General features: G+C 40.9%; 1 protein-coding gene across 15 annotated transcripts in view; it reads right to left on the bottom strand.

Annotated features, from left to right (window-relative positions):
• Nucleotides 1-12,747, bottom strand: part of dock7 (dedicator of cytokinesis 7) — a 170,538-nt gene extending 157,791 nt beyond the window's left edge. For all 15 annotated transcript variants that reach the window (XM_080195666.1, XM_080195667.1, XM_080195668.1 and 12 more), the window contains exons 1-2: nt 12,664-12,747; nt 10,574-10,676 (exon numbers count right to left, since the gene is read on the bottom strand). In XM_080195666.1, the coding sequence (XP_080051792.1) occupies nt 10,574-10,676; nt 12,664-12,701 (141 nt within the window). In that variant the 5' untranslated portion in view covers nt 12,702-12,747. The remainder of the gene's footprint in view (nt 1-10,573; nt 10,677-12,663) is intronic.
• Nucleotides 12,748-13,165: the final 418 nt, after the last annotated feature.

The following is a 13,165-nucleotide window of genomic DNA, read 5'->3' as shown; positions in this document are numbered from 1 at the left end:
AGGTTCAGTTGGCAGTTAGGAAGGTAAATGCAAAGTTAGCATTCATGTCGAGAGGGCTAAAATTCAAGAGCAGGGACGTACTTCTGAGGCTGTATGAGGCCCTGGTCAGACCCCATTTGGGGTACTGTGACCAGTTTTGAGCCCCATATCTAAGGACGTGCTAGACTTGGAAAAGGTCCAGAGGAAGTTCACAAGAATAATCCCTGAAATGAAGAGTTTGTCATATGTGGACTCTGGGTTTGTACTCATTGGAGTTTAGAAGGATGAGGGGGCATCTTATTGAAACTTACAAGATACTGCAAAGCTGGATAGATTGGACATGGAGTGGGTGTTTCCACTAATAGGAAAAACAAGAACTAGAGGGTACAACCTCAGGCTGAAGGGACGATCCTTTAAAACAGAGATAAGGAGGAATTTCTTCAGCCAGAGAATGGTGAAACTGGGGAACTCTTTGTCGCAGAAGGCTGTGGAGGCCAGGTCACTGAGTGCGACAGAGGTAGATAGGCTCTTGATTAATAAGGGGATTAGGAGTTATGGAGAAAGGGCAGAAGAATGGGGATGAGAAAAATATCAGCAATGATCGAATGGCGGAGCAGACTTGATGGGCCTAATTCTGCTTCTATGTCTCATAGTCTTATGGAGTCAAGCTTATTTACTTAACCAAACTCTAAACAGCTTCACAGTTGTCAAAAAGCCCTGAGGATGCGAGCGGAGAAAAAAAATCCATCTCGGGGTTGGTGAAACTTTTACCAAATGCTTGGAGGTTACTGAGGGAATGACTCATCTCAGAAAATTTACAGGCATGTAGGTCAAGGCACAGCAAAGTTCAAAGGCTTCCAAGGTTAAATGAATGGGATTTACTGGTCCAGCTTGAGTAAGATCCTGAAATGACTGAGTTCATTATGTTCAAACAGGAAATAATACTTCTACAAAGCAAATCCTCCCTTGAGGAAATTAAGGACGTGATACTGAGCTCTGCTGATGGCTCAACAGTTTTACACAGTAAGAAGTCTGACAACACCAGGTTTAAGTCCAACCGATTTATTTGATAGTAAATTCACAAGCTTTCGGGGTTTGCCCCTTCATCAGGTGAATGGAGAGTTCTGGCCTCAGACAGAGCATATATGTGCTGTTATATGTGCTGTCTGAGGCCAGAACTCTCCATTCACCTGATGAAGGGGCAAACCCCAAAAGCTTGTGAGTTTACTATCAAGTAAATCGGTTGGACTTAAACCTGGTGTTGTCAGACTTCTTACAGTGTTTATTCCAGTCCAACGCCGGCATCTCCACATCAACAGTTTTAGCAGACAAAATTGAGTCACACCTGTCAGCCATGTTTAAGATGTGTCCTCTGATTTGCAAGGAATTAGTTGTCAGCCAAGGCAGTGCTAAGTGGAAAGGTGCTGTAAGCAGACTGTATCCTTGAATAATGATGAGGATTAAAGGATGAGATAAAAAATTAGCAATTCCTCCTATTCCAAAGCCAGAATTCTCCAACTCATGGATAAATTATAGAATCCCTACTGTGCAGAAGGAGGCCATTTGGTCTATCGAGCCTGCGCCAACAACAATCCCACCCAGTCCCTATACTCGTAATCCCACATATTTACCCTACTAATCCACCTAACCTACTCAACTTGGGACACTAAGGGGGAATTCAGCACGGCCAATCAACCTAACCTGCACATCTTTGGACTGTGGGAGGAAATCTGAGCACCCGGAGGAAATCCACGCAAACTTGGGCAGAATGTGAAAACTCCACACAGTCGTCTGAATCTGGGATTGAACCTGGGTCTCTGGTGCTGTGAGGCAGCAGTGCTAACCACTGCGCCACCCGATTAGAGAGCCGAATGCATGGTTCAAAGATAGGTGTGGGAGAAATGGGCTTTGATTCCTGGGGAATGTAGGAATTATATTGTTGGGACAGTCTTCATCTAAATCGTGGTGCAACCAGTATTCTGGCAAGTCATATAAGTAAGGCATGGATAACAGTTGCCAGTACACGAATTGAACTCACGATGAGAGCAGCACGGTGGTTAGCACTGTTGCCTCACAGCGCCATGGACACGGGTTCAATTCCAGCCTCAAGTGACTGTTTGTATGGAATTTGCTCATTCTCCCCGTGACTGCTTGGATTTCCTCCGGGTGCTCCATTTTCCTCCCACAGACCTTAGATGTGCAGATTAAGTGGACTGATCGTAGTAAATTGCCCCATAGTGTCAAGGGGAATAGCAGGGTAAAGATGTGGGATTATGAGGATAGGGCCTGGATGGAATTGTTGTCGGTGCAGGCTCAATGAGCCCAATGGCCTCCTTCTGGACTGTAGGGATTTGATGATTCTATATTGGCGTCACTCTGCATCACAAACCAACTGTCTGGCCAACTGAGCTAACCGACCCCAAGATAATCCATGAAGACCCAGCCTTCTCAACCTTGCCCCTCGCTTGAGGTGTGGTGATCCTCAGGTTAAATCAATACCAGTCAGTTCTCCCTGATCATCTGGGGCTATGGCAACTTTACATTTTTACATAACTAGGGCAGTAGAGACAGATGGCTTTAAATTAAACAGTGCGGGCAAAGGATCAAGTGAGGGAAAATGTGCTGAATTATAGAGAAGGGAAAAGACAAGTCAGCAAGTATCAAGAAGGGTAATAATCAACAGAGTGGCAGGAAAGGATAGAGAGTACAGACCTAAGAGTGTGCCAGCATGAATGGCCAAAGTTCACAAAAAAATTAAAAAGACAGATCTAAAGGCTCTGTATCTGAAATGCATGTAGCATCCATAACAAAATGGATGAGTTGTTGGCTCATATACAACTAATTCTGATTGTCATCACACACACAGTCATATCTCTGTTAAGGCCAAGGCTGGTATCTAAATATTCAAGGGTGCATAACATTTCAGAAGGACAGGAAACTAGGAAAAGGAGCAGAATAGTTCTGCTACAGATGGTGTTAATACGATGGTGAGAGATGACCTTAGTTCTGAAGATCAAGGTGTCATATAAATTGGGTAAAGATAAGATAGAAATAGCACTGGTAAGACGTCACTTGTGGGAGTAGTTTACAGTTCAGGTACACAGAAGAAATATTGGGACTTATGAGAAAGGTACAGTGATAATCATGGGTGATTTTAATCTGTATTTGGTGGATTCGTTTTAATTTTCTACAATTCTAGATGCAGAAAAGGTCCATCAAATTGGAAAATAGCAAAATGTAACACTTCTGTTCAAGAAAAGAAGGAGACAGGAAGAAAACTACAGGCCAGTTAGCTTAACATCTGTCAAAGGGAAATGCTAGAAAACTATTACTAAGGTCATAGCTGGACAAGTAGAAAATCTTAATGTTATCAGACAAAGTCAATATAGTTTTGTGGTAGGGAAATCATATTTGACTAATTTATTAAAGCTCTTTGAGGAAGTAACATGGAAATGAAGAAGGGGGATCTATAAACGTGGATACTTGGATTTCCAGAAATCATTTGACAAGGTGTCATATCAAAAGTTACCACACAAAATAAGCGTTCATTTGTAGGGAGCATCATATTAGCAACATAAAAGATTGGTTAGTTAACTGGAAGAAAGCAATAGGGATAAATAGGTTCTCAAGATGTAACCTGTGAAGTGCCACATGGACCTATGATGGAGACTCTACTATTTACAATCTGGGATGACTGGGATGAAAGATCAAATGTATGGTCGCTAAATTTGCTGATGACACAAAGATAAATAGGAGATTAATTTGTGAGGAGTCTCACAAGAAGTCTGCAAAGGGATACAGGTACGTTAAGTGAGTGGGCAAAAAATGGCAGATGGAGTATAATGTGGAAAAACATGTACAAGTGTTGGCTTTTGCAGTAAGAATAGAAAAGCAGCATATTATTTAAATGGAGAGAGATTGCAGAGCTCTGATTTACAAAGTGATTGGACTGTCTGGGTAAATGAATTGCAAAAGCTTAGTATTCACAGCAAATGAAATGTCATTTATTGTAAAGGGAATGGAATATAAATGGAGGGACGTTTTGCTGGTTGTACAGGGCATTGGTGAGACCATATCTAGAGTACTGTGAAGGAAACAGAACGTAAAAGTAGGGATGTTTTGTCACAGTTACTCAGGATGTTTGATGGGAATACATCTGGAATGCTGTATACTGATTTGGTCCCTTTATTTAAGGAAGGATATACTTGCATTGGAAGCAGTCATAGAAGGCTCATTTGTCTGTTGGATGAATAGAACAAAGAACAACACAGCACAGGAAAGAGGCCCTTTGGCCCAACAAGCCCACGCCGCCATTTTAACATTCAGTGAATGCCTCATCTACCTTCTTCTATCTATGACTTTTCTCTACGCCAGATTTGGGGAGGTCTAATTTAGAGACAATTTGTTAACACCAGTCAGCCTAAAAGCATGTTTTTGGGATGTGGGAGGAAACCGGAGCACCCGGGGAAAACCCACACAAGCACGGGGAGAATGTGCAAACTCCCACAGACTCCGACCCAAGTTAGAGATCCAACCCAGGTCCACGTATCTGCACAGCAAACAGTGATAGTCACTGAGCTGTCGTGTTGCCCGTGTATGGGTCATCATACGAGGAAAGGTTTTACAAGTTGGAGCTGTATTTACATAAGAACATAAGAAATAGGAGCAGGAGTAGGCCATCTAGCCCTTCGAGCCTGCCCCGCCATTCAATAAGATCATGGCTCAGTTCCACTTTCCAGCCCTCTCCCCATAACCCTTAATCCCCTCGCTTATCAAAAACCTATCAACCCGCGTCTTAAAAATATTTAGCGAGGCAGCCTCCACCACTTCAACGGGCAGAGAATTCCAGAGATTCACCACCCTTTGAGTGAAGAAGTTCCTCCTCAACTCCGTTCTAAACTGCGCCCCTCCCCCCCTTTATCTTGAGGCTGTGCCCTCTAGTCCTACTGTCCTTTCTGAGCAGGAAGAACCTCTCCACCTCTATCCTATCCATCCCATTCATCATCTTATATGTCTCAATGAGATCTCCCCTCATTCTTCTAAACTCTAACGAGTACAAGCCTAGTTTATTCAGCCTCTCCTCATAGTTCAACCCCCTCAACTCCGGTGTCAGCCTAGTAAACCTCCTCTGCACTCCCTCCAAGGCCAAAATATCCTTGCGTAAGTGCGGCGACCAAAACTGCACACAGTACTCTAGCTGCGGCCTCACCAGCGCCCTGTACAGTTGCAGCAAGACCTCCCTACTTTTATATTCAATCCCCCTCACTATGAAGGCCAGCATCCCATTCACCTTCCTGACCACCTGCTGCACCTGCAGGCTGGGTTTTTGCGACTCATGCACAAGGACCCCGAGGTCCCTCTGCACCATTGCATGCTGCAGTTTATTGTCGTTTAGAAGAATGGCATGATCTTATCAAAACAAATAAAAAGATCCTGAGGGCACTTGATAGGGTGGATGCTGAAAGGATATTTCCCCTTATGGGAGAGACTAGAACAAGGAGGACACAGTTTAAAAAAGTAAGAGGTTTCCCATTTAAGGCTAAAATTAGGAGAATTTATTTCTCTCAGTCATTGGACTTTCGAATTTTCTTCCACAGGGAGCAGTAAAGACAAGGCCATTCAATTTTTTTTAGGCTGCGTTAGATCGGTTCGTCACTGACAATGGAATGAAAGGTAATGGAGAGGAAACAGAGGCTACAATCAGATCAGCCATGATCTTATCAAATGGCAGAACAGACTAGAGGGACCACATGGCCTACTCCTGCTCCAAATTCATGTTTGTATGCTCAAAAGTGCATACTTGTGGACTCAATAAATTGAAACTTACTGAACAGTTCAATATAAAAAACTGTCATTTAAGTAAAGCACTGGAGTGTGGCCAGTGCCTTTGAAACTGTAAGGAGTCAGTGTCTTCAGGAGAATAGTGAGTTGGAGGAAGAGATTTTTTAAAAATGGATCAAAATACGTTAAGATTAAATTATATATTTTTGTACCATGAGATCACAGATGATGCATTCTTTTAAGTACAATGAATAGTTAGTTCATTATCATGTCTGTGCCTGCAGGAGCTGCTTTCATAGGTGAATTAAGGTCTCCTGTTTATTAATAAGTCTCTAAGGATCTGTGGTTTAGCGTAGCTTTTGATTGTGTAGTGCACATGAAAACCATAAATGTTCTGCTTATACCATCATGCCTGTAAAGAACAGAAGTCATTCCATTAAAAATGTTTCTTATGGGAGTTCTTTAGTGGTTGATTGCAGCTGGATTCTAAATTATACTGTACTACAGTCTACAGTTGATACAAATGTGTACTCCTGAGACTTGAGTTGTTAATTACTTTCAACATAATTAGCTACTTCAATAGTACTTACACATTTTCAAACCCTTACAGTACTATCATATTAATAGTCTACTAGAGGTGCACTATTGGAAGAGTGTATCAAGCCAGAATGAAGGATTATTTACATTTCAAATTCAAAGAGCAGTTGCATAACTGACAAATTTCTGTTCTTACAATATGGAAAAACTGCCTTGATGAATCAGTATTGCCAAATGTGATACTGAGACATAACCGACCAGGAAAGACATAGAATCAAACCTGGTTCTATGTTAAATTAACTGATCTCAGTTGGAATGTTAATAGAGGCACCACAATTCACCACACATTCTTGGGTTAGACAGGAAAGTAGAATCATAGACTCCCTACAGTGCAGAAAGAGGCCATTTGGCATATCGAGTCTGCATCAACCACAATCCCACACAAGCCCCATTCGCATAACCCCCACATATTTACCTTGCTAATCCCCTAACACTAGGGTCAATTTAGCATGGCCAATCAACCAAACCCGCATGTCAGTAGATCCACTAGGGTTCCTGGTCTCCTGTGACCCATTATCCAATGATTTTTCCTGCGCTCCAGTTAGGGAAAGATTATCCTTGGTTAATACTGAGCAGTTATTGGGCTGCATTTTCCTGTGGGTTTCAGAACATCAACGTCGGAGCCAAACTGGGTCCTGAGGCCAGCCGTGAAATCTTTTGGAAAGACAGCCTCCAAATTGGTTGCTTCACCATTGTTATCTGGGTTCTGATGTCAAAGGCTCAACAATCAGAGAGCCAGCAGTTCTGCAGCCTCAGCAGCCCCACTGTTGAATCAGATGGGATACATGAAGGTACCATTGCATAATGGCCAAATAAGAATGCTGTAGTGAAGTCTCTCAAAACCAGTGCAGTCATTAGAATGGAGGAGAAACTTTTCTGCAGGCTATTCACTGACCTGTTGACCAGAGACCACCTTGATTAAGCCTTCATTCCCAATCAACTCCTAGAAAAATATCCCAGAGTGGGAAGACATTGTTAGCCAGGTCCCTGCTATTTTTCCAATTCCCACCAATCCCTCTATCTACACAGTGCGGGAAAATGCCAGCTCATTGTCTCAGCTCAACATGAAGAATGGCCAAAAAAACCCCAAAATATTCTGAGATAGCCAATTGGCTAAAGTATAAGTGCCTGTGGAACCATACTTCAAGACAAGTCAGCGGTTATCTTTGGGATAAGAAGAAAAGAACTCCAACAGACTTTGGGCAACAAGTTCTAGGAGTAACTAACATCACAGATTAATGTGTCTAGGGAGCAGGCAGGTCAACTGATTCCGGCACAGCAAATATGACAGCATATTAAGCAGCAAACTAATATGTACCACAGTGTCCATTCAGCCATGACAGCACGGTGAAGTACTTTCAGTTCAATCTCAAAATATAATTTAATCACCTTTGCTTTATGCATGAAATTACAACTATGCCCGCTGTTGAGCATGAAACAAATGCAGATGTGTGCAGTTACTGAATGTATTGGGGTTCCAATACTTGCAAGATGTGTTGGTTCCTTTCAATGCTCCCATTTCAGTATCACGACTGTAACAAGGTATTGAGCAGAAGGTTCAACAAGAAAACAACATGTCTGTTAATTGCTCAACAGCAAAAGGGGAGAAGCTGGCCAAACTATCCTCTTGGTTAGCACATAAAAGCAAAACATTTCACAGCCTTAAATGAGTAATTAGCCTCATATGTAGGTAGCAATTTTCTTGCACAACATTTTTTTAAAAAAATGCTATGCAACAGTTTTCACATGTCGATCACTTTTACATTGATGTGACTGCCGTGGTGTTGCTTATCAACAAGGAGTGTTCATTGACAATTTCTTAACTACAAATCTCAACCTGCAAGTGGATTTTTGCTTTAGCACCCTATAACCAAAAGTAATTTAAAGGAAGCCAAATCAAAAATCCACATTCAGAAGCATGGGGTGTACTATCAATGGTCATCTTTTGATCACGTACCACATTAAGTTACTTCTCACCTCCTTCCTGACTCCATATCTACAATTCTCTTTACATTCATGATCTTCAACCTGTGTTTTTTCATTGTTTAATTTAGAATCTGCTTCTACTGTTTATTTCACCTTTTAAAAGCAGATTTCTAAAAGGGTGAAGTAATTAAATTCATAGGAAAACAAGTCCTGAAGATCTAGTCCTTGATTTAAAACTTTGATGATAATATTGAGGAAAGCATAGCTAGGGAATTTAACAGTTTACTCTGGTCATACACTCTCAGTGTGGAGCACTCCCAAGTTTTACTGGTTATACGAAGGCAAAATTCCCTTGACAAAAAAAACCACAAGAGCACTGATACATCCTCCAATATTCATCTTTCCAAGCCCAACATATAATGACCATTCCCACTTTCCAACATCAAAGCAATCATCACTGGCCCAGATTTTGTAATAGTAACAACAACAAAGCTATCAGCTTTCATCACCATCACTTCTCTGAAAAAAGACAGTAAATTATGGAATCCACACATGAGCAATTAAACACAGAAACCTCGAAGTTGCTGTCAGTGATTCTTTGCTTCTCCATAGGGTATGCTGTTGGTGTACTGCAAGCAATTATGTTGACTTTTATATTATTAGTCTTGTTGTAAAAACATTATACCTGGCTGAATAAGCTATAATTTTGAGATATAATTTAACCAGCATTAAGTTCATAATTACTGCAGAATAACTCTTCTAGCCCTAAAAATCTAATTTATGGAATTGCCAAATTTTCCTTTATGATAAAGAAATTTACATATTTTAAAATGATGTTTATTAAATGGTGGTATTTCAGCTTCCACCTTAATCTCATACGTATAACAAAATCTTTTTGTTCTCTGTGAAAGTATATTAAAAAGTGAAGCATGAATGAAGTTTTTAACCTTCTGGTTTGCTGTCTGAGAGAATTCTTCAATTTGATTGGCTGCTTACCCTGCTTGTTGACATCACTGTTGCTGCACACCTGGAGATCCCTTTGACTTGGTGCCAGATTCAAATTAACATCAAGAAAGGTAGATCCACGCCACAGAGATCGCTAGATCTTTGCGGGCAGCTTTCTTCAAAGTCATTGGCGCGCGCCATCGCTTCGCCGCTGACCACAGAATCCGGGCCATTAAGACGAATAACTGAAACATGTAGAACAAACAAAACAGATAGCTTCAACATGGCAGTGAGCTATATCATTTAACAAAAATATAGAAAAGGATGGAAACAGAGTGTAGCATGGGTAGAGGAAAAAAGACAGGATTTTATATCCATCTTAGGAAAAGAAATTCAATTTTTTTTGTTTCTATATCAAACAGAGATAAATATTTGGCAAGATAGGCATCCAAATTTCGTTTGGTCTCCTAGTGTGGTTCAACAGCAGAGGCAACATATAACATTATTTATCTTCTAATACCAACAGAGAGTTACCATTTTAAATTTAAAGCATTACCTTCTCTTTTCAGTTGCTGACTGACCTACCTTTGTTTCCACCTTTGTTGTGATTTCTAATTTTAAGTTTTACATTTTTTCATTTTACTAATTGGTTGTGGGAATTTTGAGCGCATTATTTTCAATTTCATTGTCACCTCTCCACAAACCAGTATCAAATATCAACCAACGATTTTAAGAAACTGAATAAAAGAAAACCAGCTTTCATAAGGAACAGGCCAATGTCCACTCATCATTCTTTTTGTTTTCTCCCACAAAGAGAAATGGTCATCTAGAGACCTACACGATCAAAAGCATAAAAGGTCGCACTGTATTCAATGCAGTCAAGTTTCTCTTCCTTCTCTGCAAACTTTATTTCATATTTGGTGGGATGACATGGATTTGGCACCCACTGGTGCCTCACTTAAGTGCCCTCTTCTATTTTGAAATCTTGACAGTGATTATCAACAGACTATTTGACGGTATATATCATTACAGCTCAGCTCAATCCCGTCCTCTGACCTCCACACACCGGTGCCTTACAGCAAGGATGACTATAAAGCAAATTAGGAGGTGAGGAATGCTGAAGATGGTTGTCAAAATCTGGCTGGTGACTTGATGAAGGATCAATTAACCTGGTACACGATCAAGATCGAATTTAAGGTTGTTCTAATCTGTGTGGCTCAGCTCCACTTTTAGTAGTATAGCTAATAACTGGGCCATCCGGGAAACATCAGGTTTAACAAAAAGACTTCTTTATCAAGCACAAGTAAAGAACATTCTAAGACATTATATTTAAAAATGAGCTTACTGAATGGTGAGAAATATTTGCTCCAACATTGAGGTTTTTGAGCAGCTGTGGCGAACTGCCATATTGGCCAGAGATTTGCTTCCTTACTTCAGCTGCCACAGTCCTAGAGAGAAAAAAAAGTATTTTACTTCAGACTATTGTATCAGGAATCTCAAGCACGCTGCACTGTGTCCAGGTTTAATTAAGAACACATCAACACTCCTGCTGGAGTTTTACGATACTATGCTAGGGTAACATTAGAACTTGTGCTATGAAATTTGACCTGTGGAGTACTCAGGCCCATGTGTACAAAGCAAGGGCACTATGTAAGCCCATTTACAATGTTTATCAACTTCATGCCCAAGCATATACAGTGAAGGTTTGTAAATAAAATACTGACCATAGTAGCAAGATGACTTGGAATTCCAAACAAATAAATCATTAGCATGTGAGCTAATGCAAAAATGTTTACAGAAAAAAAGTTTAATTAACGTACAGGAAAGCAGTTGTGATGTCCTTACTTCCATGGTGAAAACCCTTTGATAACTTTGGGATAAATGCATTACCCAACGTGGCGATGAGTCATGCCAATCAAACACACTGTAGGTTTGTTTCTGCTCTGCCGCAAGTTAACTGATCTTAGGCTGGATATCAAAAGTGTGCTGAGTAGAAGATGTTTGAATTTTATTTCAATGGACGTATGGGAAAGGTGTAACATTAAGGGGATATTTTGCTGCCCTATACCCATCTCATTTCTAATGCTTGATATGGACAAAATCCTTCTCCTGGCATTTAGTCATTGTTAGAATTATCAAACAAAACTTTTCTTAAGGCAATTTCAGAACTTTGATGTTAAAAAAGCTGTTAAATGTAGCATAAATGTATTAAGCTGTTAAATATATTGTAATCCAATATCAGACTTGCATCACCTGTCAGAATTAGGGGAACGTTTAAATCAGCAAGATGAGAACCAGGATGTATCAGGCACAAACTACAACCCAACAGGACTATTCAAGTCTTGACTAACACCTCTTTGGGTTTGGGGGTTTCCTGATGATACCACAAAGGAAATCCACCAGCCGCACAATCCATCTGTAATGCAGGTACCCATAGCACCTTTCAAAGCTAGATAGCAAATCTTTTAAAAATATTTATATCCATGCACAAAAATAGCATGGATTATAATCAGTACAGAAAAGTTTTATTGCAGTCAAAGAACATATTATAGACTGCGGTGGGGTTAAAAATACTGGCTGATGGACAGTCCTTTTTTTAAATCTGCTTGAGATTTAATGTGTAAAGATTCCGTTCTGCACTTCAAACATCTTAAAGTGGTTTGAAAACTGCTCAAAGTGACTCTTAAGTTATCTCACTGTGAGAATATAAGATCACAAATGTTGATAGTTTAACTGCATTTTTACCCTTAAACGTTAGTTGTACGAGTTTCCCTGAAATAGCACTAAATGCACAAATGGTATAAAGCAGAACCGGGAGTGACTGCAGCTTAGTGCTTCAACCGTCCCGAATACTTTGGTATCGTTTTTTTTAACATCACGTTTATTTAAAGATGTCACATTGAATGTGATCGTACTTAGCATACAATAGAGATGATTGTATCCCAGGCAGTTACACTGTATCCATCATGGTACTTTCTCTCCCATTATACCATATTGCACTGCGGTAGCAGATTACATTTGGCATTGTGGCATTAAATAAATACACAGGATTACATCCCGTCATTGCATCCAGCGCTGTGCTCTCCATCGCTATATTTATTACAAGATATCTCCTCATATTTGTATTGTAAATGTTACTGTTGTATTAGATACTATTTAAAGCTGTCTTGATTTATTGCCTTCTGCGAGGTTTTATGTTCAGTCATTTGTTGCTATATTCTACATTATAGGTATACTTTTATTAGTTGCAGTATATTCATATTCCGCCTGCACTGCGATGCCCATTGCAGGGTTTTTATTCGCTCCTATAGAAGCACAAAGCGGGCTCGGATGGAGCTGGGCAGCCGGGGGGGCGCTCAGGCCTCCACCACCGACCACTGGCTCTGCATGAAAGAACCACACCTCTGCCGAGCGGGCCGGAGGAAGATCTTTTACCTGCTGATTTTCTGTGCGAAGGCGCGGCGCTCGGCCATTTGCACCGGGAGGAAAAAAAGGAGTGAACAGGGCGGCGGCGATAGAAATCAGAGCCCCCAGCCGTAATATACCAGAGACTGGAGCCGCTACCGTAATATACCAGTGACTGGAGCCTCTACCGTAATATACCAGAGACTGAGACTACCACCGTAATATACCGGAGACTGGAGCCTCTACCGTAATATACCAGAGACTGCGACTACCACCGTAATATACCGGAGACTGGAGCCTCTACCGTAATATACCAGAGACTGCGACTACCACCGTAATATACCGGAGACTGGAGCCTCTACCGTAATATGTTGGAGACTGGGGCCTCTACCGTAATATACTGGAGACTGGGGCCTCTACCATAATACACATACTGGGGCCTGTATCGTAGTACACCAGATACTGGAGCCTCTACTGTAATATGAGATACTGAGGCCTCTCCTGTAATACAGCAGAGACTCGGGCCTCTATC

The sequence above is a fragment of the Carcharhinus amblyrhynchos genome, chromosome 9 (genome assembly GCF_965287045.1).
Source record: "Carcharhinus amblyrhynchos chromosome 9, sCarAmb.v2.hapA, whole genome shotgun sequence".
Lineage (NCBI taxonomy): Eukaryota > Metazoa > Chordata > Chondrichthyes > Carcharhiniformes > Carcharhinidae > Carcharhinus > Carcharhinus amblyrhynchos.
This window is presented reverse-complemented; position numbering and strand designations above follow the sequence as displayed.